Source organism: Podarcis bocagei (assembly GCF_964188305.1).
Source record: "Podarcis bocagei genome assembly, chromosome: 18".
Lineage (NCBI taxonomy): Eukaryota > Metazoa > Chordata > Lepidosauria > Squamata > Lacertidae > Podarcis > Podarcis bocagei.
Window position 1 is genome coordinate 6,525,704 of NC_138144.1, and position 23,148 is coordinate 6,548,851.

The window sequence follows — 23,148 nt, forward strand, 5'->3', positions numbered from 1 at the left end:
GGAGAACAAAAAATGGGCAATGATGGATGAAAAAGCAGGGCAATTGTTGAGGTGGCAAGACACAAGCATAGATCTATAGTGGGGGCTCAGAGAAACGTAAGTTCCCATGAAAGGTTCTGGCCCAAACAGAATGAAATGAGAGGGGAGGAATGGAGAATCATAGAATCATAGAGTTGGAAGAGACCACAAGGGCCATCGAGTCCAACCCCCTGCCAAGCAGGAAACACCATCAGAGCACTCCTGACATCTGGTTGTCAAGCCTCTGCTTAAAGACCTCCAAAGTAGGAGACTCTACCACACTCCTTGGCAGCAACTTCCACTGTCGAACAGCTCTTACTGTCAGGAAGTTCTTCCTAATGTTTAGGTGGAATCTTCTTTCTTGTAGTTTGGATCCATTGCTCCGTGTCCGCTTCTCTGGAGCAGCAGAAAACAACCTTTCTCCCTCCTCTATGTGACACCCTTTTATATATTTGAACATGGCTATCATATCACCTCTTAACCTCCTCTTCTCCAGGCTAAACATGCCCAGCTCCCTTAGCCGTTCCTCATAAGGCATCGTTTCCAGGCCTTTGACCATTTTGGTTGCCCTCCTCTGGACACGTTCCAGTTTGTCAGTGTCCTTCTTGAATTGTGGTGCCCAGAACTGGACACAGAAGGAGCAGAAACATCAAATACGTCTGCCCCCTCAAGCCCCACTCAAAATTTTGGAGTGGGAACCTGAACATAATTGGATCTTGTTATTTCTGGACCAGCCAGTATGGTGAGAGGGAACCAGTCAGTCCATGAAGGAGGAAACAGTGGTATAGCCTCCCTTCCTCTTTTGCAATCTGTTGCATTGGCCAACACTTGGCAGCCTTTGTCTTCCTTGATCCAGAAGAGCCTGATTTCCACCCTGCAAAGCCTTCAGCTTTCCAAATCCTCATGGTGCCCTGACCTTTTCCTTCTCCTCTCTTCTCCTCTTCCCCGCCCCCGCCACATCACCAGGTTCTGCGAGGATTGGCTTACTTACGAGAGAAGCACCAGATCATGCACAGAGGTGAGTGAGCAGCTGGAACACAGGGAAAGCTCTGCGAGGGTCTTTTGTGCCGAGGGAACCCAGATCCCACAAGCGCAGTGGACATACGTAGACTTGGTTTCAACGCTTACTGTGCTTCGAGTCACTGACTTTGCAAACCACTCTCTTTCTGGAGCTCCATTTTGGCGTGATTCAGGCTTGGAAACAACCAAGCAAGCACCGTCGTGCCAGAACATGCCAAGGATTCCTTGGTTACATCCCACTTGCTCTCTACAATTGACAGGAGGGTATCTGAATTCCACATTCATTTGGACATCAGGAATAATGGGGCCTCAACTGAGTCCTGGGAGCAAGTTTGGGAAGGGTGGATGCTAAGCAGTTTTGCTCTAGCTGTATGTGTGATTCGAACACCGCCAGTACTACCATGAGTGTTGGGTTGAGGTACAGTTGCCAGGAGGCCATACTGATTGGCAGCAGCTCTCAAAGGCCTCTCTCCCACCCCTGCCACTTTCCATTCTGAGTTGCTGGGTGTTTATCTTTGAAAAGGCCCTGGTTGCTTCGCAGGACTTCAGTGCTTCCAAAATTCAATCAGACACAGCCTTCCTAGGTGTGCCGCTGCCCTCCAGGTGTTATCAGACTCCCAACTTCCATCAACCCCAGCTAACTTTGCCAATGGACAGAGATGATGGGAGAAGTAGTCTGGCAACATATGGAGAACACCAGGTTGAAGAAAATTGTTGAATAGCCGTGATGGCTAGGAAATTGCATTCATTCATTCGTTTTCATTAAAAACAAAAACAGAAAGCCGAATGCTCTGAGGGTGTGTAGAACCTTCACTAAGGGCTGCCCCCCCCCCATTGCTTGAATTGCACACACTCTGACATTTCCCCTCCTTTCAGTCTTTTCTCTCAAAAATCTATTTTCAGATGTGAAGCCTTCTAACATCTTGGTGAATTCCCGGGGAGAGATTAAGCTCTGTGATTTTGGAGTCAGCGGCCAGCTCATCGACTCCATGGCGAATTCCTTCGTGGGCACTCGCTCCTATATGTCTGTAGGTGCCTTTGCTATGTTTGTTGTTCCACCTTTGGTTGTTACATTGCAATAAGCAGAAACAGCATGCTGCTGAGGAATACAAATAGTACCTCCAACGTTAGTGATGGACGATGCAAAGTAAGAGGTTCTTCACTGACCACTTAGGGGGTAAAATTAAACGTGCTGATCCCAAACTGTAGTGCAGTTCCCATTCTTAATATTTGCTTCCGCAAAGGAAAAAGAAGAAAGGAGGTCTTTTCAGTAACTGGCTATGATGATGGCTTTCTTCTTTGGGTGGTGATCTCTTCTGCCTTTTTACAGGCATTGCAATTCTGAAAGCCCGGGGCCGCCTTAATTCCAAAATTCTCTTTATTTCTCAAGGTCGCCCACTCCTTCATCTGAACTAGGCAACAAGCTGCAAAGTACCATTTCAAGTCAGGCTTCAGGTTGGTTGTTGTTCAAGCCCAAACTAACCCACCTCTCTTGTTTTGACTGCCTGCAGCCTGAGCGCTTACAAGGTACTCACTATTCGGTCCAGTCTGATATCTGGAGCATGGGCCTCTCTCTGGTGGAGCTGTCGATTGGAAGGTATCCCATCCCTCCGCCAGATGCCAAGGAACTGGAAGCGATATTCGGCCGCCCCGTGTTCGATGGGGCAGAAGGGGAGTCCCACAGCATCTCACCACGGCCCAGGCCCCCAGGACGCCCTGTTAGCGGTAGGCATTGTATGAGGACAGGGGGGGGGGAGAGGTGTTGTTGACGGTCATGTTTTAGTCACTGGGACTTGTTTCCCAGTGCAGGGTGCAAGAGCGAAACTGGGTCTGATCACTCTAGGTTAGCATTGCCAAGTTTGGCGTAGTGTGGTGAGAGCCAGTGTGGTGTAGTGGTTAAGAGCGGTAGTCTCGTAATCTGGAGAACCGGGTTCGCTTCCCCGCTCCTCCACCTGCAGCTGCTGGGTGACCTTGGGCCAGTCACACTTCTCTGAAGTCTCTCAGCCCCACTCACCTCACAGAGTGTTTGTTGTGGGGGAGGAAGGGAAAGGAGAATGTTAGCCGCTTTGAGACTCCTTCGGGTAGTGATAAAGCGGAATATCAAATCCAAATCCAAGTTAATTTGGACCAGACGAAGGAGCCCTGACAGCGGCCTCCCGAAAACCTCTGTGAATGCTCGCAAGAGGTCTTGAGGCAGTTCAGTGTATTGGTTAGAGCAGGTGTGGGGAGCATCTGCCCCTCCCCAGTGTTGCTATATTATTATTATTTACTGGATTTATATACAGTGGTACCTCAGGCTACATACGCTTCAGGTTACAGACTCTGCTAACCCAGAAATAGTGCTTCAGGTTAAGAACTTTGCTTCAGGATGAGAACAGAAATCGTGCTCCGGCGGCGCGGCGGCAGCAGGAGGCCCCATTAGCTAAAGTGGTGCTTCAGGTTAAGAACAGTTTCAGGTTAAGAACGGGCCTCCAGAATGAATTAAGTACTTAACCTGAGGTACTGCTGTAGTGCCCTATACCCAGGGGTATCAGGGCGGTTCGCAGAATAAAATCAAGCTATAAAACCACAATAATAAAAATTAAAACAACAACCCAATAGCATCCCCCTCCCTCAAAAAACACATTTTAAAGGGGCATAGGATGTAAATCAGATCAACCAAGGGCCTGGTTAAAAAGGAATGTTTTGGCCTGGCGCCTAAAGGTGTATAATGAAGGTGCCAGGCAGACTTCCCTGGGGAGAGCATTCCACAGACAGGGAGCCACTGCAGAGAAGGCCCCGTTCTCGTGTTGCTACCCTCTGAACCTCTCGAGGAGGAGGCACCTGAAGGAGAGCATCGGAAGATGATCTCGGTAGGTTCATCTGGAAAGAGGCGGTCTTTGAGGTATTGTGGTCCTGAGCCATTTCAGGCTTTATAGGTCAAAACCAGCACTTTGAATTGGACCCGGAAACTAACCGGTAGCCAGTGCAGTTGGACCAGGATCAGTGTAATATGGTCAAACTTGCTCCATTGAGCAACCTGGCCGCTGAATTCTGCACCGGCTGAAGTTTCCAAACTGTCTTTAGAGGCAGCCCTATGTATAATTCATTGCATCAATCTATATTGCTATTTCCACCCTGGTCATGCTTGCTAGGACTGATGGAAGTTGTAGTTCAGCAACATCTGGAGGGCAATAAACCTCCAGTCAGCCATAAAGGTCACTGGGTGACTTTTGGCCCATCACTATCTTTTATCCTAACCTACATAAAAGTGGAGGAAGAATGAGATCCTTGAAAGAAAGCCAAAATATAAATGTATTAATGGTAGAGGTAGCTTGCCCCCGTCGCCCCTAATATCTGGTAATAGGAACTCCCTGTCCTCAAGCATAGGGGGTTGTATCCAGCTAACTCCTACACAGAGTCGATCTCTTGAAATTAATGGACCTAAATTAGAATCATAGAGTTAGACCACAAGGGCCATCGAGTCCAACCCCCTGCCAAGCAGGAAACACCATCAGAGCACTCCTGACATTTCCGCACGGAAATGCCGTTTACCTTCCCGCCGGAGCGGTACCTATTGATCTACTTGCACTTTGACGTGCTTTCGAACTGCTAGGTTGGCAGGAGCAGGGACCGAGCAACGGGAGCTCACCCCGTCACGGGGATTGGAACCGCCAACCTTCTGATCAGCAAGTCCTAGGCTCTGTGGTTTAACCCACAGCGCCACCCGCGTCCCTTCATGGGTAGGTAGATTAGTCTAAAAAAAGGGTCAGCAATTTTTTTTCACACGGTGCTAGTCCACTGTTCCTCAGACCTTGTGGAGGGCTGGACTATTTTTTAATGGACAATTAGTCATGTCCATTAAAACTGAGTGAATCTGTTCTGAGTAGCCATGAAGAGAAGGAACAGGTCTAATTTAAACATGCCTTGAGGGCTTTTTTTAATAGTCTGCTCCGCTCCCCAAACGGACATTGCACACAAATATTATAGCGACCACAAATCATAAAAAGGTATAATGTGTGCCGCTTGTGTCAGTAAATTCAGATTTAAAAGATCAAGAGTGATTTAATACTCAAAAGCCGACCACAGTTACCTGTGCCGGAGGGAATTTTGCGGGCCTTCATGTACAGATCTTAACCACTGGCTAGAGTCACTTCAAAAATTTCCTTTCCTTAATGGTTGTGCAAACAACGTTGCCAATTAGGCAGCTCTTTAAGTGTAAATGTACTTTGCTTGATTAGCCAGGAGAGAGCTTGGTTTGGGTATGCTTCCAATTGAGACAAACCCATGCAATATAATGCATCATCATAATCGTTATTAATTGGATAATTTATATGCCACATTCTTCTACAAACCTCTCTCGTGTTTACTCTTGGCCTTTTCCCTGCCAGCACTGGGGGCATCTTATGTCCCTGTCAATGTAGTATTTTAAGGCTCCTGAGCAGCACATCGTTTGTAAGATTTCCTCCCAAAGGGGGTGTGTGAGAGAGAGAGACTAGGGCCACCTCCAATTAGACAGAGAGCCAATGCAATTTGTGTTGCAGCCAAAGCCTTGTACAGTGGTACCTCGGGTTACAGACGCTTCAGGTTACAGACTCCGCTAACCCAGAAATAGTACCTTGGGTTAAGAACTTTGCTTCAGGATGAGAACAGAAATCGTGCAGCGGCGGCAGCGGGAGGCCCCATTAGCTAAAGTGGTCTTCAGGTTAACAACAGTTTCAGGTTAAGAACGGACCTCTGGAACGAATTAAGTTCTTAACTCGAGGAACCACTGTAGTTCCGCTTCCACAGTGCGACTCCACCTTCTTCTCTTCTTTCCCCTGCGCAGCCCTCCGATCTGCTCTGGGGGTTCTCCCCACCCTTCAGAAAAGATATTGAGGGTGCCAGGTGGCACCCCCCCCCCAAGGTGGCACAGGGGAGAGGATGGGGAAGTTCAATTGCAGAAGACCGCTGTTCCAGAACTGCTGTGTTCAATGCAACCCTCTTATTCCACACCGTCATGGAGTAGGAGAGCTTGCGGGGGGGGGGGGGTTCATATCTGACAACCAATATGCCTCTTTGGTTTCAGATGGCACATGGGTAGGTAAAGGGACCCCTGACCATTAGGTCCGGTTGTGACTGACTCTGGGGTTGCGGTGCTCATCTTGCTTTATTGGCCGAGGGAGCCGACGTACAGCTTCCGGGTCATGTGGCCAGCATGACTAAGCCACTTCTGGCGAACCAGAGCAGCGCACGGAAACGCCGTTTACCTTCCCGCCGGAGTGGTACCTATTGATCTACTTGCACTTTGACGTGCTTTCGAACTGCTAGGTTGGCAGGAGCAGGGACCGAGCAATGGGAGCTCACCCCATCGTGGGGATTCGAACAGCCAACCTTCTCATCGGCAAGTCCTAGGCTCTGTGGTTTAACCCACAGCGCCACCCATGTCCCTTTATGGGTAGGTAGATTAGTCTAAAAAAGGGGGTTAGCAAACTTTTTCCGCACGGGGCTGGTCCACTGTCCCTCAGACCTTGTGGAGGGCTGGACTATTTTTTAAAAAACTGAATTCCTATGCACACTGCGAGGGGGGCAAGTAGTCCTCCTCCTCACCCACCCCCAGCCACCTTCTCGGTTTGCCGCCTGCCTCATTCACTGAAGGGCTGGCGGTGGTGGCGAATCCATTTAGCGTTCTCCCAATTTTCTTACACCACAGCCCCCAGTACACATCATCTCTCTTCCTAAACCCTCATCCAGCCAGGCAGCAAAAGCCTTGTGTGCATTGTGACAAGTGCTTGGTGACGGGGAGCTGTTAAGTAGCGCAGCTTTCCCAAGTGCGCTGTCCCCAGGAGAAGGCTGTATGGTTTGTGTCCATACGTTGCACATATGCACCACTTTTGGGTGGTGTTCAGCCAAGTTTTACTCCGAGCAGACCTGTTGAAATTTAATGGGCGTAAACTCAAGTCATGTTTGTTCTTTTCAGTGGGCCGGCTCTGAATAAAACCTAGCAGCTTGGGTGGGGCCAGTTGGTCACACAGCCAGTGTCCAGTGCTTGCTCTGACTCCACTCTCTTGGTTCCTTTTTGTTCATGCAGGCCACGGGATGGACAGTCGACCTGCGATGGCTATCTTCGAATTGCTGGACTACATAGTTAATGAGGTTGGTGGCTTGAAGTATTTCTGTTAGTTTTTGTGGGTTCTTTGCCGACATAGTTTTAAAAGGGGTGGGGGTGGGGACAGAAACAGTATCCAGACACATAGAGCTTAATATTTCAAAGCTCTCTTAAGCCACGAACAGTCTAAAAGAAGCAATATATCAATTTTTTAAAAGGTGCAGTGCAAAACCAATGGAACAGCAGTATCAAAACACACAAAAGTAAATAAAGCTGAAGTTCTGAGGACTCAAAAGCAGAGTCCAGCCGTATAGGTCAGGGGAAAGCCTGTGCGAAAAGGTAAGTCTGCGCAATACGCCTGAAGCAGCTGGCGGTTGCCACCTTGACGTGTGGCAAAGGGAAAGCTATTCCATAGAATGGGGCAGCGGCAAAAAATCCCTGTTTTCGGATCTCCGCCCTCACAGAATCCAGGGCTTGGTTTAATACCTGGCTTTTCGAGCAAGTAAACCCACATGCCTGTCTAGGGAGGCTGGCAAAAGTTGAGGTGTTTGGGATGCGGGTGGCGCTGTGGGTTAAACCACAGAGCCTAGGACTTGCCGATCAGAAGGTCGGCGGTTCGAATCCCCACGACGGGGTGAGCTCCCGTTGCTCGGTCCCTGCTCCTGCCAAACGAGCAGTTCGAAAGCACGTCAAAGTGCAAGTAGATCAATAGGTACCGCTCTGGCGGGAAGGTAAACGGTGTTTCCGTGTGCTGCTCTGGTTCGCCAGAGCTTAATCTTTCCCGGTGAATTCACCAAGATTGGCCACATGACCCGGAAGCTGTACGCCGGCTCCCTCGGCCAATAAAGCGAGATGAGCGCCGCAACCCCAGAGTCGGCCACGATTGGACCTAATGGTCAGGGGTCCCTTTACCTTTACCTTTAGCAAGCTGCGTGAACTGCTGCCTAAATAATATTGCTTGCTCCCAGCTGTATGTGCATGGGTAGGAGACCCTGTGGCCCCCACAGGGACATTGGATTCCAGCTTCTATCGGACCCAGCCACCACGGCCAATGCCCCAGGGATCAAGGGAGCTGTAAGCATCAACGCCTGAAGAGCCACAGGTTCCCCATGCCTGCTTGTATGCCTTCCTAACCCTCCCCCCCTTTCTTTTCCTTTAAAATTTACGAAGCACCACAACCAGGGTATGAACGCTGCAGGTTACCGTATTTTTTGCTCTGTAAGACGCACCAGACCATAAGACGCACCTAGTTTTTGGAGGAGGAAAACAAGAAAAAAAATATTCTGAACGAAACAGTGGATGTATGATTTTTGTGGTTCATGCTGTGGCAGCCTCCTGTATCGCTACAGTCCCTTATCTCCCCTCCCGATCGCTTGCTGATCAGCTGCTAAGCAGCAATCCCTCTTGCTGTTCTGGCTTCTGGGATAGCCCCGCATCCTGCATTCGCCTCATGAGACGCACATTTCCCCTTACATTTTAGGAGGGGAAAAGGTGTGTCTTATAGAGCGAAAAATACGGTAAGCCAAACCCGTTTTCAGCCCTGCCTACCTGCCTCGTTTGGCCTGAGAAGGCTGGCCCATGGAGCCCGAAAAGTTCCTCATCCCTGCAGCATGGGGACAGCGAGCAGGGTCAGCCTGCGGGACCCAGGTCCACCTTATGCACCGCAGGGAGAATCCACAATTCACAAGGGCACAAGTTGCTGAAATGCAGGAGTTATTCGGGATCTCAAAGAGACGTGTGGTGTAATGTAAGACTTTGTGGACTGGGGAAAGAGCAGATGGACTTCGGAGACAGTCTGCAGAACAGACAGTCCTGGGCATCGGAGTCCCCGCAGAGCTGTGCTGTGCCTCCTACGTTTTCTGGCTCGTCTTTGCAATCTGTGAAGACTAGGCCCTTTTTCCTTTTTGAGGCAGAAGTCAAGATTCTCGGGATGTTCGTGTTCTCCGGTCAGGGATTGCTGCTTTTGCATCAGTCCTGGGCCACTCTTGGGTTTAATAATAATAATAGGTAAAGGTAAAGGGACCCCTGACAGTTAAGTCCAGTCGCAGATGACTCTGGGGTTGCAGCGCTCATCTCGCTTTACAGGCCAAGGGAGCCGGCGTTTGTCTGCAGACCGTTTTTCTAGGTCATGTGGCCAGCCGGAGCAGTACCTATTTATCTACTTGAACTTTCTGGCGTGGTTTCGAACTGCTAGGTTGGCAGGAGCTGGGGCCAAGCAATGAGAGCTCACCCATCGCGGGTATTCGAACTGCCAACCTTATGATCGGCAAGCCCAAGAGGCTTAGTGGTTTATACCACAGCGCCACCCGCGTTCAACAATAATAATCATAATCATCATAATAATTATAATGAAGATTTTATTATTTATGCCCCGCCCATCTGGCTGGGTTTCCCCCAGCCGCTCTGGGCTGCTCCCAACAGAATATTAAAAACACGATAAAACATCAAACATTAAAAACTTCCCTGAACAGGGCTGCTTTCACATGTCTTCTAAAAGTCTGATAGTTGTTTATTTCCTTGACATCTTGTGGGAAGGTGTTCCCACGACGGGATGGGCTCTCATTGCTCGGTCCCTGCTCCTGCCAACCTAGCAGTTCGAAAGCATGCCAAAAAGTTCAAGTAGATAAATAGGTATCATTCCGGCGGGAAGGTAAACAGCATTTCCGTGCCCTGCTCTGGTTCGCCAGAAGCGGCTTAGTCTTGCTGGCCACACGACCCAGAAGCTGTACGCCGGCTCCCTCGGCCAATAAAGCGAGATGAGGACCGCAACCCCAGAGTCGGCCACGACTGGACCTAATGGTCTGGGGTCCCTTTACCTTTATATATATCTTGTTAAAACTTGGAATTGCACATTTATTTATTTTTTAAAGCTTTAGCATCCAGCACTCAGCACATTACAGTTGCTAAATGGGCAAAATAAATTAAGTGGTTCTCCAAGACGCTCTGCAATATTCAGGTGGCCGGTGGGGGGGGGGATTTGGCATGCCAGCCCACGCCTGAAAATTATTTGACCCATGGAGCCTCTTTATTGCAACCCCTGCCCATCTTTTATTCCCCTCCCCATCCATTGTCTCCCATCACCCCGGCTGCTTTTCTCAGCGGCGCCTACTTTTCCTGGGTTCCGACATGTCTTAACATCTGTGTTCCTTTTCCTCCCCTCATCTCCAGCCACCTCCAAAGCTGCCAAACGGGGTTTTCACTCAAGAGTTCCAGGAGTTTGTAAATAAATGGTAAGCATTTGCTTTCATCGGTGTGGGGTGTTCAAACCCCAGTGGGCTGAGAGGGGAAACGTCGTCTTTTCCAAATGCACACGGCCACAAATGCCGCAGTTCCCCAGGCTTTCCAGGGAGCGAGAGCCAGTCTCCACCAAGGATATTTTCTCCCCTTTACAGTTTTACGCAACAGCTTGTTAACTTTTACTGTGCAGTTCTATTCATGTAAACTCAGGAGTAAGCCCTGCTTAACTCAGAGAAGCTTATTTCCAGGTACATATTTTTTGGAGGGAGGGGTGTAGGATAGAGCCTTCATGACTGGGGTGTCCTCTACACCAGAGGTCGGCAACCTAAGGGCGCCACCCCACCCCCTGCCAACATTCCCCCCCCCCACCATGGCAGAACCTCCTCCGTCCTCCTGGTGCAGCAATCGCCAGTCAATTGCCTGCTAAGGTTTGAGGCCCATTCCGGAGCACTATTCGCATCCTGAATAGAACATAAGATGCGCAGGTCACGTTTCGTTACTTCTGCGCATGCACGTGACATCATTTTGACCGTTTGTGCATGCGTGAGTGGCAAAACCCGGAAGTAACACGCTCCGTTATTTCCGGGTCGCCGTGGAGCACAACCTGCAAATACTTATCCTGAAGCATATTTATCCCAAGGTATGACTATATATTTTGAGGGTGGGGGTGAGTTAGTGCAGCCAATGGAACTGTACAAGGCTGTTGTCTCTGGACCCACCCAAAGTATGGCAGTGCTGATAAACTAAAGAGTGTGGCCTTGCAAAGGCAAACTTTGCCTTTTTAAAAAAGAAATCTGATTTTTTCCCCCTCCTTGTCCCACACAGCTTAATTAAAAACCCTGCTGAACGGGCAGATTTGAAGAAGCTGATGGTAAGTCGATAAGGATTCCATATATGCACAGTCAGGGCCGGCCCACCCCTGAGGCAAGGTGGTGTGACCGCCTCGGGTGGCAGGATCCGCAGGGGCAGCAGACCCAGCCTCCAAGGAACGCTTCACCAGCAGCTGCATCGCCCTGCCTCAGGTGCCAAAACGTCTTGGGCCGGTGCTGCTACGCATGTTGCGTCCAAATGAATTCAGAATCTCAGTCCAGCTCCCAGCAAATGCAAAGTTCTTCAATTGGAATCAGTTAAGCATTTTGCATGTGATTATTACCCCTTTTCATATACCATATTTTTTGCTCTATAAGACTCACTTTTCCCCTCCTAAAAAGTAAGGGGAAATGTGTGTGCGTCTTATGGAGTGAATGCAGGCTACACAGCTATCCCAGAAGCCAGAACAGCAAGAGGGATTGCTGCTTTCACTGCGCAGCGGTCCCTCTTGCTGTTCTGGCTTCTGAGATTCAGAATATTTTTTTTCTTGTTTTCCTCCTCCAAAAACTAGGTGCGTCTTGTGGAGCGAGAAATACGGTATTTCTGTTCAGGGCAGAATGGCGAATGGCTGGGCATTGATGGATGGAATAGGAATCTCCATTCCTCCAGCCTCCGAAACAGGTGTGGGCAACCTTTAGCCCACCAGATGTTGCTCCCATTAGCCCCAGGAGGCATGGCCAGGCCGTGGATGATGGGAGTTGTAGTTCAGCAACATCTGCAAGTCCTAAGGTGGTTCCTTCCCCCCCAACGCTGCTCTCAAACTTTACCCAGGCACCGCTCCACAAGCTCTGAAGCTTTATCTTCAACTCCGTCTGGCCTAGAAACTCAACGCATGAAATGGAAACCGAGGTTGCTCCGCGCCTTGCAATATTTAGACGCACACCTTACGATGCCGCAAGTTCGCCTCTGCATTGCCCTGGCATCCTCGGGAGCTGTTTCCCGGGGATGTTGAATTCCTTAATCCGTACCAGATCCCTCAGTTGTCTGTGAAAGGCACAAGAGCAGGGGGGCTGGGGAACCTTTGTCCCTCCGGGCGTTTCCTGGACTACAACTCCCATCACTCCCAAGCTGTTCTTCGGGGTGTGGCTGATGGGAAGTGGAGTCCAGCAGCAGCAGCCGGGGCCCCAATTGTCCCCTAGCCCTGCGCCAGATCATTCTTGCTTCAGGGCAGTGACATTGTCCCACAGTGGACAGTGTGCTCAGGTGGTTCCGATCCCCAGCAGAGCCGCAACGTGACTCTGTGCATTCGTTGGATCGCAGTTCTGAGCTACAGTTAAAAGGGGGAGGAGGTTTCATGCCAGCACCATCAGCCTGACTTCCCCTAATTGTTTACTTTACCCCCTCCCCTCCAAAAACAGCAACGCAAAAGCCTGTAGTGCAAATACCCACTAGCTTTTTCTTACCTGTATGCTTGCGATTTGCCTACACCTGAACAACCACCGTATTTTTCGCTCTATAGGATGCACCGGACCATAGGACGCAGCTTGTTTTAGAGGGGGAGAACAGGAAAAAAATTCTCCCCTCTCTGTGCAGCGCTCCTTCAGGAGAAACGGAGCCCCTTCCATTTCTCCTCCCGCTTCGCTGAAGGGGCGCTGCGCAGAGAGGGAAAACTGTGTAGTGCCTCCAGCAAACCGAAGCCTGAATTCCCGCTGCGCTCTGGGGGCTTCAGGCTGCTTCAGCGAAAGCAACGTGAAGCCTCCAGAGCGTGGGGGGAGCACTCCCTCTGCGCTTCGAAGGCTTTGCGTTGCTATCGCTGAAGCCAAGGAGCCTGCATTCGCTCCATAAGACGCACACACATTTCCCCTTAATTTTTGGAGGGGGGAAAGTGCGTCCTATAGAGCGAAAAATATGGATTATTATTATTACTATCGATCGCTGGACGAGGTCAGTTCTGCATTGGCTGTCCCTGCCAGATGAGAAAAATGGAGAGGGAGGGGGCGGTTAAATCCTATTGAGGCTGTTTCGTAGAACAGGATTGAGGCCTTCTCACAAGCTGTTGAGTGGAGAGCTTGATTCTGCTCGGTGCTGCTTCATCAACACACCCGGGGAACCAACTCCCTCGGGAGGTGATGGACTCTCCTTCCTTGGAGGTTTTTAAGCAGAGCTTGGGGGGGCCATCTATCATAGATGCTTTATCCGAGACACTTGCATTGCAAGGGGTTGGTCTGGATGACCCTCGGCGTCCCTTCCACCTCTGTTCTATGATTCTCTTAAATTTCCTGCGTGGAACACAGGGGCCAAGCAGCGTATCTCTCGCACCTGTAGCCCTCCAGATATTGGTGGGAAACAGTTCTTATGTGTTCTGGCCATGTTAGAAAGCGTTGGGAGTCCCAACAGCATCGTGAGAGCTGCAAGTTCTTCCTCTCTCTTACGGAGTCGGGTCCTTGGCTGCTTGGCTCCCTCTGCAGGCCACGCCAGGAGTGTTTCGATGGCTGTGTTTGTGGGAGCTTTCTGTGACTGCAAGCCACGCGTTTCGCTTCTAACTGATGTGAGTCTAGCCCAACTTTCCACACCAAGTGAGCTGCAAGAGTACCTTGACACTGGACTCTGTAGTTCGCACAGTGCCTTGTCGTGTGGGGAGCAAGGTCAAAATTTGACTGCCACCCCCAGTGGCTTCCCATAGTTGGCTAAGCAAGGTGCAGGGCTTTGGGAAGAGCTAGGAGCCCTCATGCCTCATTCCTAAAGCCCAGGACCTTGTTTGCCCAAGGGGGCAGGGTGTCAGATGTTGCGGAGGGCCGCCAGAAAGACCTTGAGGGCTAGAGGATTCCCTACTCCGCTAGCTGATTTGGCGAAGACCTGGATACGCATAAGCTTTTGCCCATTTCTATAATAATAATAAAAAATAATAATAAATTTTATTTATACCCCGCCCTCCCCAGCCAGGGCGGCTAACAACCAATAATAAAAAACAAGTTGATTAAAATACAATTTTAAAAAAGCAAGATTAAAATACAACATTGAAACATTAAGATGCAGCCTCTTCACAGGAGGAGAAAGGAAAAAAGAAAGAGGGGGAGGGAATCAAACTGATTCCAAGCCAAAGGCCAGGTGGAACAACTCTGTCTTACAGGCCCTGCGGAAAGAAATTGGATCCCGCAGGGCCCTGGTCTCATGAGACAGAGCGTTCCACCAGACCGGGGCCAGTGTTGAAAAGGCCCTGTCTCTGGTTGAGGCTAATCTGACTTCCTTAGGGCCTGGGACCTCTAGGTTGTTGCTATTTATGGACTTTAAGATCCTCCGTGGGGCATATCGGGAGAGGCGGTCCCGTAGGTACAAGGGTCCTAGGCCGTTATTTATTTGTTCATGAAATCTCTACCCTGGCCTTTCCTCCCAGAGGAGCCCAGGGTGGCAAACGTCAGAATGTTAAAACAGTGCCATTTTAAATAAATAAATAAACTTCCATTACGATAGGGTTACTTAAATTCACTGGTTGCCCCTTTTTTCTTTTTCTTTTTAAACCACGGGGTAACACAAAGCAACTTAACAATCGATGAACACCGAAACCGGAACAAAAAAGAAACGTCTAAAAAGACGGTCCTGTTTAGGTGTGATCGAAACGTCCCACCCACCTACCCAAGGAAACCACAGATAGCTGGGAGCCCAAGGCCTGTCGGAAAGGAAGTGTTCTTTTGCCGGGCTGCTCTGTGTAATTATGGTGCCGGACAAGCCTCCCCAGGGAGAGTGTTCCACAAGCCGGGAGCCACCACTGAAAAGGCTCGTTCTCATGTTGCCACCCTGGAGGGAATAATAATAAAAAAACAAATCTGAAAACATACTATGCCTTGTAACGTAGGCAGAGCTTTGCGAGAAGGTTTCTAAGTGTATGTTTTGATGTTTACACCTCCTCTTTTTTTCTCCTTTTCCAGAATCACGCCTTTATCAAGCGCTCCGAAGTGGAAGAGGTGGATTTCGCCGGCTGGCTGTGTAAGACGCTGCGGTTGAACCAGCCCAGCACTCCCACCCGCACCGCCATGTGACCGCCAAGCAAGCCGCCGCCTTCCCCTCTACTCCTCCTCCTCCTTCTCTTGTGCATCTTGCTTGTCTGCTGTCGTCCGCCACCCTTCAGCAGAAGAGAAGAACCCGCCTCTCTCGGCCAGCCTCTCCTCCGCAACCTTATTTTTGGCTCCGGAACAGCAAAGGCGCCGCAGTTCGGAAGCTGCCCGGTCATCATCCAGACAGAGCAGAAAGCGGGCTTGCTTCACCCTCTTCCTGTTCCGTTGTCCGGCTCCATCCCTCTCCCCGCAGCTGAGTGTGGATCTCTTCAGAGCTTCTGACTCTGGGCAAGGGATTGGGGAGGGGGGCGGGTTGTGTACAGCAGCGGTGAGCTGCTTTTTCCTTTTACGTTTGTGTCACCAGTTTTGGGGGAAAGGGACAGGCTGTGCCTTCTTTCCTTCTCTGCACTTGCTTCCTGGGTGGGGGGCCTGAGAGGCGCAGGCAGGCTTGCCAGACGGGTGCTGCAGATGGGTGGAGACACGTGGAGCAGCTTGGGCGGAAGTGGGCTGATTGGCCAACGGAGCAGCGTGGCAGGTTCGCCGGCCTGGGCTCGGGTCCTTCCTAGAGCCTGCGAGAGGACCGTGCGATTTTAAGGAAGTTTGTGTTTGGTGGTTGAGAAGCTAGCTGTCAATTCCTTCCCATTCTCTCCTCCTCCTCTTCCCCTCCCCACGGTTTCTGTTTTTAGTTCAACTTGCCCTCTGTGTGTTTGTGGGAGAGGGAACGTCCACAGCTTCAAGGCGAACGTGGAACCGTCTTCACGTGTGTGTGAGTGTGTAATTTTTACGTACAAATGCAACACGGGCACCGAGGGGTTGTATCCGGCGCTAGTCGTGCTTGGCGTAGACCCGCTGAAATTTGCGGGCATGCCCATTTTGTGTGCCTGCGTTTCGGTGGGCCTGTTCTGGGTTGGGCCTCTCTAGATGCAGCCCCACCCGTGCCCCGTGGAAATTGTGTCGTCGTTACAAAATGGGGGGGGGGCAGCAGTCCACACGCTGCTTCTCCAAAGACGTGACGGTTTTAAAGCCATCTCCTTCCAGTCTTAACAGAGTGCTTTATTTCTGAAATCAATGTGCACTAACTCGTCAAGTGGAGGGTGGAGGTCAGTAGTCCTCTGCGGGTATTTATTGGAGAAGAATCACAGCTGCTAATTCTTGAGGGCGGAGGGGGCGCAAAGGCCGCCTCTTCCTCTCCAGCGCACGCTCGGTGTGTGTTATTCCTCGGGCCTTGCAGCGGAGGCATCGCTCTCCCGATAAAGGTGCCGTCTTCTTGGTACTGGCGTTGCTACGTCTCTGTTTCCGAGAGTGTGTGATTTAATGGTGAAAGAGTCCTGTGCTGCAATTGGATGCTTCTCAGTGTCTTGTTGCTGCTGCTGCCCTCCATAGCTCAGAGGAGCCCTCACCTCTGGAGCAGGTGAACTGGAAGAAAAGCTGTTGGCGGTGGTTAGGCTGCCTCTCCCCCCTCCTGCCCCCCCAGTCCTTCTGCTGCACCTCATCCCCAGTCTTAACAGATCCTTCTTTAAACTTCCATCTCTCTCTCTCAAACTCCCCCCCCCCTCTTTCTTTGATTTCCAGTTAATTCCTTTACCATTTTTGGCTTTTCGCTGTCCAGGTTTATGAGTGAGACCCAATACACACTTGCCCTACAGCCCATTTTCTTTCTTTTTTTAAAAAAAAAGCATGAAAAAGGAGGGTCAAGTGCTTCAAAGTTCTCCAGCACCTCGCAGTCGTTAAGGTTTTGTTCTCATTGAATGCCGGGCCCTCTGCCATTCTGGGAAGTGTGGGAATGGGCGTCCAGCCAGCCATCGTGCCCAACCGCCACCCCTTCAATTCCAGCAGGTAAGGAAGCCACAGCTGGGTGGCTGAACCAGGCGGAGTCCCCAAATCGGGGCTTGCTGAGGGTGATGTTGAAGAGGCGCTGGCCATGTTCCGTCCTTGCTTAGGTTTGCGCCTTGGGATGCGTGACTTGGTGCAGGCCAAAGCAAGCGGCAGGTGGGCTGACGGATGAGTCACTCGGCCACAACAGAAGCCAGCAGCTTGCAGTGGTACCACTGCTTTCCTGTTAGCTCACCTTGCTAGGAACCCTGCAAAAAACCCCATCTAAGGTGAAGCTGCTTTTAAAAGACACGGCTGCCTTGAGCTCCCCGACGCAAGGGATTAAGTTCTCCCCAGCCTGTCTTGGCACTTGCCTCTCGAAAGGCGACAGAGCCGGTGGGTATCTTGGCATCCGTGCATGGCACGACCAGCTGGCATGGTTGCCAAGTGCTTCAGGGGAGAGAAAGGCCCAGTTCGACAACCGAATGCCTCCCTCCAGGAGTCTGCACCGTGATGTCTCCCAACATGTTTCCCAGAGCATCTCCATGTGGGTAGGGGAACTTTGTGGAGTGCCTACCCTTGGGGGTGGGATTTTGGAATGCCTTCCGAAAATATCCAAAGGTTATTGGGTTGCCAGGAGCAAAAAGCTCTCCCTGTATTGGCACTGCGACCTTAAATCCCTGGGACTCTGCAGAGATAGGGACACAGAACAACATTTAGCCACAAGTCGGAGGCGCAATTCTTGACTTTGGTGAACTGGGCTGGTTTCTTGCATTCAGGACTTAGTGGGGCAAGGTGCTTTTTCTCTCTCCCATGCCCTTCTCAGAGAAATCCCCTACCCCACTCAAAAAAATAATAATAATTCACTCTTCTCTCACCGAACCCTCTCCCCATATACTCGTTTCTGCTTTCAAGAGTCTGCAAACTTCCTTCTGTTTCTCGGTGGCTTGTCTGTGAAGGATATTTGAGTATCAGTGCTTTCCATTGATTCCCACCCGATTGCAGGGCAAAGATGCAAGCTTTGCACGAAACTTGGAGAGAGAGAAACTGAGCCCATTTGTGTCTCTTCACTGCCTTGAGTTTTTCTTCTCTCCCGCAACCCCCCCCCCCCCCCGGACTGCTAGCATCTGATACGATCTAAAAGGGGAGGCAAACAGGACCCCCGCAAGCCGACGAAGACTGCTGGGAGAGACCCTGTGTTTTCCCCCACTGATCCATGTTTTGCTGCTGATTGTGGATGCGGAATATACTGGGTATGGAACGAAAGCAAAATAAAAACGGACTGTGCATTTTATTTCCCCTTCTAAATAGTGTAAGTGACTCGATCGTGGATTTGAAAAGAAACACAACATTTGGAAGGCGTTCCACCCCACCCCTTTTAACCTCGCAGTTGCTCTTATTTGGTGTGCTTTCTAAACGAGACTGACCATGTCGTTGCCGTCTTCATAAAGCAGCAAGGGAGAAAGATGGGTGGATTCTCCTGTGGGGTGGAGATTTACTGCGTGTGTAAAGAGCAGCTGGGGGAAACTTGCAAATTTTCAATCCTCTTTAAGCCGGCCGAAGGAAATGGGAAGAGACCCCCTTAGCAGATCTATAGGCGACATTTCTTGGGTGGGGTGGTCAGGGAGGGGGAGGCCTTTTGTAACTCAAGTCTTTCCCCCCTCAAACTATAATTTGAAATCCATTCCCGCAGCCAGATCCCTTCCACTTTGACACTGTCTGACAGCTGATTTAATTCCCCCCCCTCCCCTCACTCCAAGTGCAAACGTTAAGTTTTATCAAATGGGGTAACTCCTGAGGATCTGAATGTATAATATTCAGTGTTTGAGTTAAAAGTTGTCAATGAACTTAGTGGGATCATGTGATCTAATTACTGTACTTTTTTTTTCCATAATGCTTATATATATCTGAACAGTGAGGCTTTTGCTGGGGGTGTGTGTGGGGGGGTGCATTTTACGGTCCAAAAAGATTTTTTTGGTTATGTTTCCTTTTACGGCTTTGGTTTCTTGGGGAAGGGGTGTTTAAGAATGTGCTGAGTGTTTTGACGGTGCTTTTTTTTTTTTTAAAGAAACTATTTTCACCATGGGGAGATGAAATAAATGGCACTTTACATTAAGAAGCCTGGTTTCCTGTGGATTTTTGTTCGCAGTGTGTGAGCTGAGAGGCCAAGGAAGGGCCCTCCAAAGGCCTCAGTTATGCTTTGTTTTGCAAAGTTTTTCTTAGTTTATCGCCTATTAGTACAGCAAAAAATGGGTAAGCACAACCCACCATTGTTAATAATAATTTTTTATTTATACCCCACCCTTCCCAGTTCAGGAAACCGGACTCAGGGTGGCTAACAACAAATTTAAAACACTTAATTGATGCTACAAAAAACAACAACATAAAATACGATATAAAGCGTAAATAACAATAAAATCAAAAATCAGTTTAGGGGGGAAATCCATCCAGTAAACATTAGATGATCACCAGGACTAGCTGGCTAAATTAGTCCCACTTGGGCCAGCGAGGAGACCAGGTGAGAATTAGCTGTGGGATCCCAGAGCGGGTAATCTTCATAAAAAGGGGAGGGGGAGGGAAGGAAGGGGAACAGAAGATCAGGCTAAGTTCAAATTGAAACCAGGCGAAATAGTTCTGTCTTACAGGCCCTGCGGAAAGAAGTTAAATCCTGCAGGGCCCTGGTCTCCTGGGACAGAGCATTCCACCAGGTCGGAGCCATCACTGAGAAGGCCCTGGCCCTGGGGGAGGATAGTCTGACTTCCTTAGATAGCAACGAACATTAAGGCCGTAACACCAGCATACAAAAATCAGCATGCAAGAGTTAGGCAGAGTGGATCGTAAGGAAGCTTCCCTGTAATAAGTCAAACTAGCTCAGCACAATCGTTCCTTGGAAGTCAAACGGAATTTGTTCCAGAAGTCCGTTTGACTTCCAAAGCGTTCGGAAACCAAAGCACAGCTTCCGGTTGGCTGCAGGAAGCTTCTTTTGCAAGTCCACCACACATGAAAGAACATTCCCTCCAACTCCTTGCATCTCCAACACTTACCGTATTTTTCTGTCTATAAGATGCCCCCATGTATAAGACGCCCCCTATTTTGGGGGACTCAGATTTAAGAAAATGGGGGGACGGACACTATCCATGTATAATACATCCCCTAATTTTGGACATTGTTTTTTTAGGGGGGAAACCTAGTCTTATACATGGAAAAATACAGTATCTGATTCAGTCTTATACATCTTGGCAAGCCTGCTCGGAGTTAGATAACACCTGCAAATCATTTTCAGGTAGTTCCCCTTCACATTCCGAATTTGCATTTCCACATCCCAAACATTTGGACGACTTGAACCAAACACAAACCAAACTAGCGTGTTTTGTAAAGCGACGAAGATTGACTGGAATCACCGCAGTTCCTCTTTGAGATGGGCTTCTTAAGCTCTGCTTAAACGGTGCCCCACAAGAGATTACCGTATTTTGCACCCCATAGGACGCTCCGGCCCATAGGACCCACCTAGTTTTTTGGGGGGGAAATAAAGAAAAAAATTATTTCCCCCCCCAGGTGCGGGGCTGGAAGAACCAGGTCGGGGAACAGCGGCAAGTCACGCTCTGCCTCCCCGCTGTCCCCCGAGCTTGTGGGGCTATGGGGAGAAGTGCGCTGATCCCGGGACTGCAGGCAGCTCTGCGCGGCCATCGGGAACGGGGCAGGATTCGCGCCCGGCTCCTGGTGGCCACGCAGAGCTGCGCTGATCCCGGGACTGCAGGCAGCTCTGCGCGGCCATCGGGAACGGGGCGGGATTTCGCGCCCGGCTCCCGGTGGCCATGCAGAGCTGCGCTGAGCCGGGGACTGCAGGCAGCTCTGCGCAACCCTCGGAGCCGGTCTCCCGAGGGTTGCGCAGAGCTTCCTGAAGCCTGGAGAGTGAGAGGGGTCGGTGCGCACTGACCCCTCTCGCTCTTCAGGCTTCAGTGAAAGCCTGCATTCGCCCCATTGGACGCACACACATTTCCCCTTCATTTTTGGAGGGGGAAAAGTGCATCCTATAGGGTGAAAAATACGGTACTTCCCTGCCCTTTGGCAGCGATGCTAAGGGATTATACTATATTTTACCTCCCGTGGTACTCAATATCTGCCTGACCCTTGCCAGTGGGAGGTAATCCAAAGATGTGGACTCAAGTGTCCCTCTCCTCTCCATCAGGGGATGTTCCGAACCAGTGCTTAGGTGTGGCAATGGACTGGATGAGGTCCAGTAAGCCTAGACCAGCCTTTCTCAACCTGTGGGTCCCCAGATGTTGTTGAACTACAACTCCCATCACCCCTAGCTAGCAAGGCCAGAGCTCAGGGATGATGGGAGTTGTAGTCCAACAACACCTGGGGACCCACAGGTTGAGAAAGGCTGATCTAGAGCGTGGGTAGGCAAACTAAGGCCTGGGGGCCAGATCCAGCTCAATCGCCTTCTCAATCCGGCCTGCAGATGGTCCGGGAATCAGCGTGTTTTTACATGAGTAGAATGTGTCCTTTTATTTAAAATGCATCTCTGGGTTATTTGTGGGGCACAGGAATTCGTTCTTTTGTCTTCTTCTTCAAAATATAGTCCGGCCCCCCACAAGGCCTGAGGGGTAGGGGACCGGCCCCCTGCTGAAAAACTTTGCTGACCCCTGGACTAGCCTCAATCCAGGCAAGATGAAGACGCTGCAGCTGACGGATTTATTTAAAAATCCATTAAAAGGTGGTGAGGTTTTAAATAAAAGCTGTCTCCGTACCTGCCTCAGTGGTCTCCCATTTGCAATACTTGAGAGACCACCTTAACCCTGATATACCTAGCAGGTCAGCGCAGTCTATGCGAGATTTTAGCGGAATCATAGAATCAGTGAGAAGGGACCCTAAGGGTCATCTAGTCCAACCCACACTGTTGGCTCATGTCAAGTTTGTGGTCAATCTAGGAGTCTTGGTTGACCACAAACTTGACATGAGCCAACAGTGTGACGCGGCAGCTAAAAAAGCCAATGCAATTCTGGGCTGCATCAATAGGAGTATAGCATCTAGATCAAGGGAAGTAATAGTGCCACTGTATTCTGCTCTGGTCAGTCCTCACCTGGAGTACTGTGTCCAGTTCTGGGCACCACAGTTCAAGAAGGACACTGACAAACTGGAACGTGTCCAGAGGAGGGCAACCAAAATGGTCAAAGGCCTGGAAATGATGCCTTATGAGGAACGGCTAAGGGAGCTGGGCATGTTTAGCCTGGAGAAGAGGAGGTTAAGGGGTGATATGATAGCCATGTTCAAATATATAAAAGGATGTCATATAGAGGAGGGAGAAAGGTTGTTTTCTGCTGCTCCAGAGAAGTGGACACGGAGCAATGGATCCAAAGTACAAGAAAGAAGATTCCACCTAAACATTAGGAAGAACTTCCTGACAGTAAGAGCTGTTTGACAGTGGAATTTGCTGCCAAGGAGTGTGGTGGAGTCTCCTACTTTGGAGGTCTTTAAGCAGAGGCTTGACAACCATATGTCAGGAGTGCTCTGATGGTGTTTCCTGCTTGGCAGGGGTTGGACTCGATGGCCCTTGTGGTCTCTTCCAACTCTAGGATTCTATGATTCTATGAACCCCCTGCACTGCAGGAATCTCAGCTCAGGCATCCAGGGCAGAGGGCTGTCCAACCTCCGCTTAAAAACCAAGGAAGGAGAGGCCACCACCTTCCATCCCGCGGTCAAACAGCTCTTACCGCCTGAAAGTTCTTCCCAATTTTCTGTCAGAATCTTCTTCCTTGCAACTTGAAGCCACGGCTTTAGGCCTGATCCTCTGGAGCAGGAGAAAACAAGTTTGCTCTGTGCAAGTTTCCCCTGTGCGGTCTGAAAAGAACAGGGCCTTCAGCGCGGTGGCCCCTTTTTGTATGCACACGGCGTTCCTCATGAGATAAAGGACAGGCGTCCGTCGCCTGAACTTTTCAGAAAACAACTGAAGGAGTTTGGGAGCTGCTCTGAGACCTACGGGAACAGGCTGGTATGCAAATTTAATACCTAAATAAATAGTACAGTGGGATGCGGGTGGCGCTGTGGGTTAAACCACAGAGCCTAGAACTTGCCGATCAGAAGGTCAGTGGTTCGAATCCCTGCGACGGGATGAGCTCCCATTGCTCA

The 23,148-nt window shown here is 50.1% G+C and overlaps 1 protein-coding gene across 1 annotated transcript in view; it reads left to right on the plus strand.

Moving 5' to 3' along the window:
- MAP2K2 (mitogen-activated protein kinase kinase 2) overlaps positions 1-15,963 on the plus strand; it is a 32,270-nt gene extending 16,307 nt beyond the window's left edge. The window contains exons 5-11 of the mRNA XM_081177929.1: positions 985-1,036; positions 1,942-2,066; positions 2,550-2,763; positions 7,088-7,152; positions 10,274-10,335; positions 11,168-11,213; positions 15,079-15,963. Of these exons, the coding sequence (XP_081034055.1) occupies positions 985-1,036; positions 1,942-2,066; positions 2,550-2,763; positions 7,088-7,152; positions 10,274-10,335; positions 11,168-11,213; positions 15,079-15,189 (675 nt within the window). The 3' untranslated portion in view covers positions 15,190-15,963. The remainder of the gene's footprint in view (positions 1-984; positions 1,037-1,941; positions 2,067-2,549; positions 2,764-7,087; positions 7,153-10,273; positions 10,336-11,167; positions 11,214-15,078) is intronic.
- Positions 15,964-23,148: the final 7,185 nt, after the last annotated feature.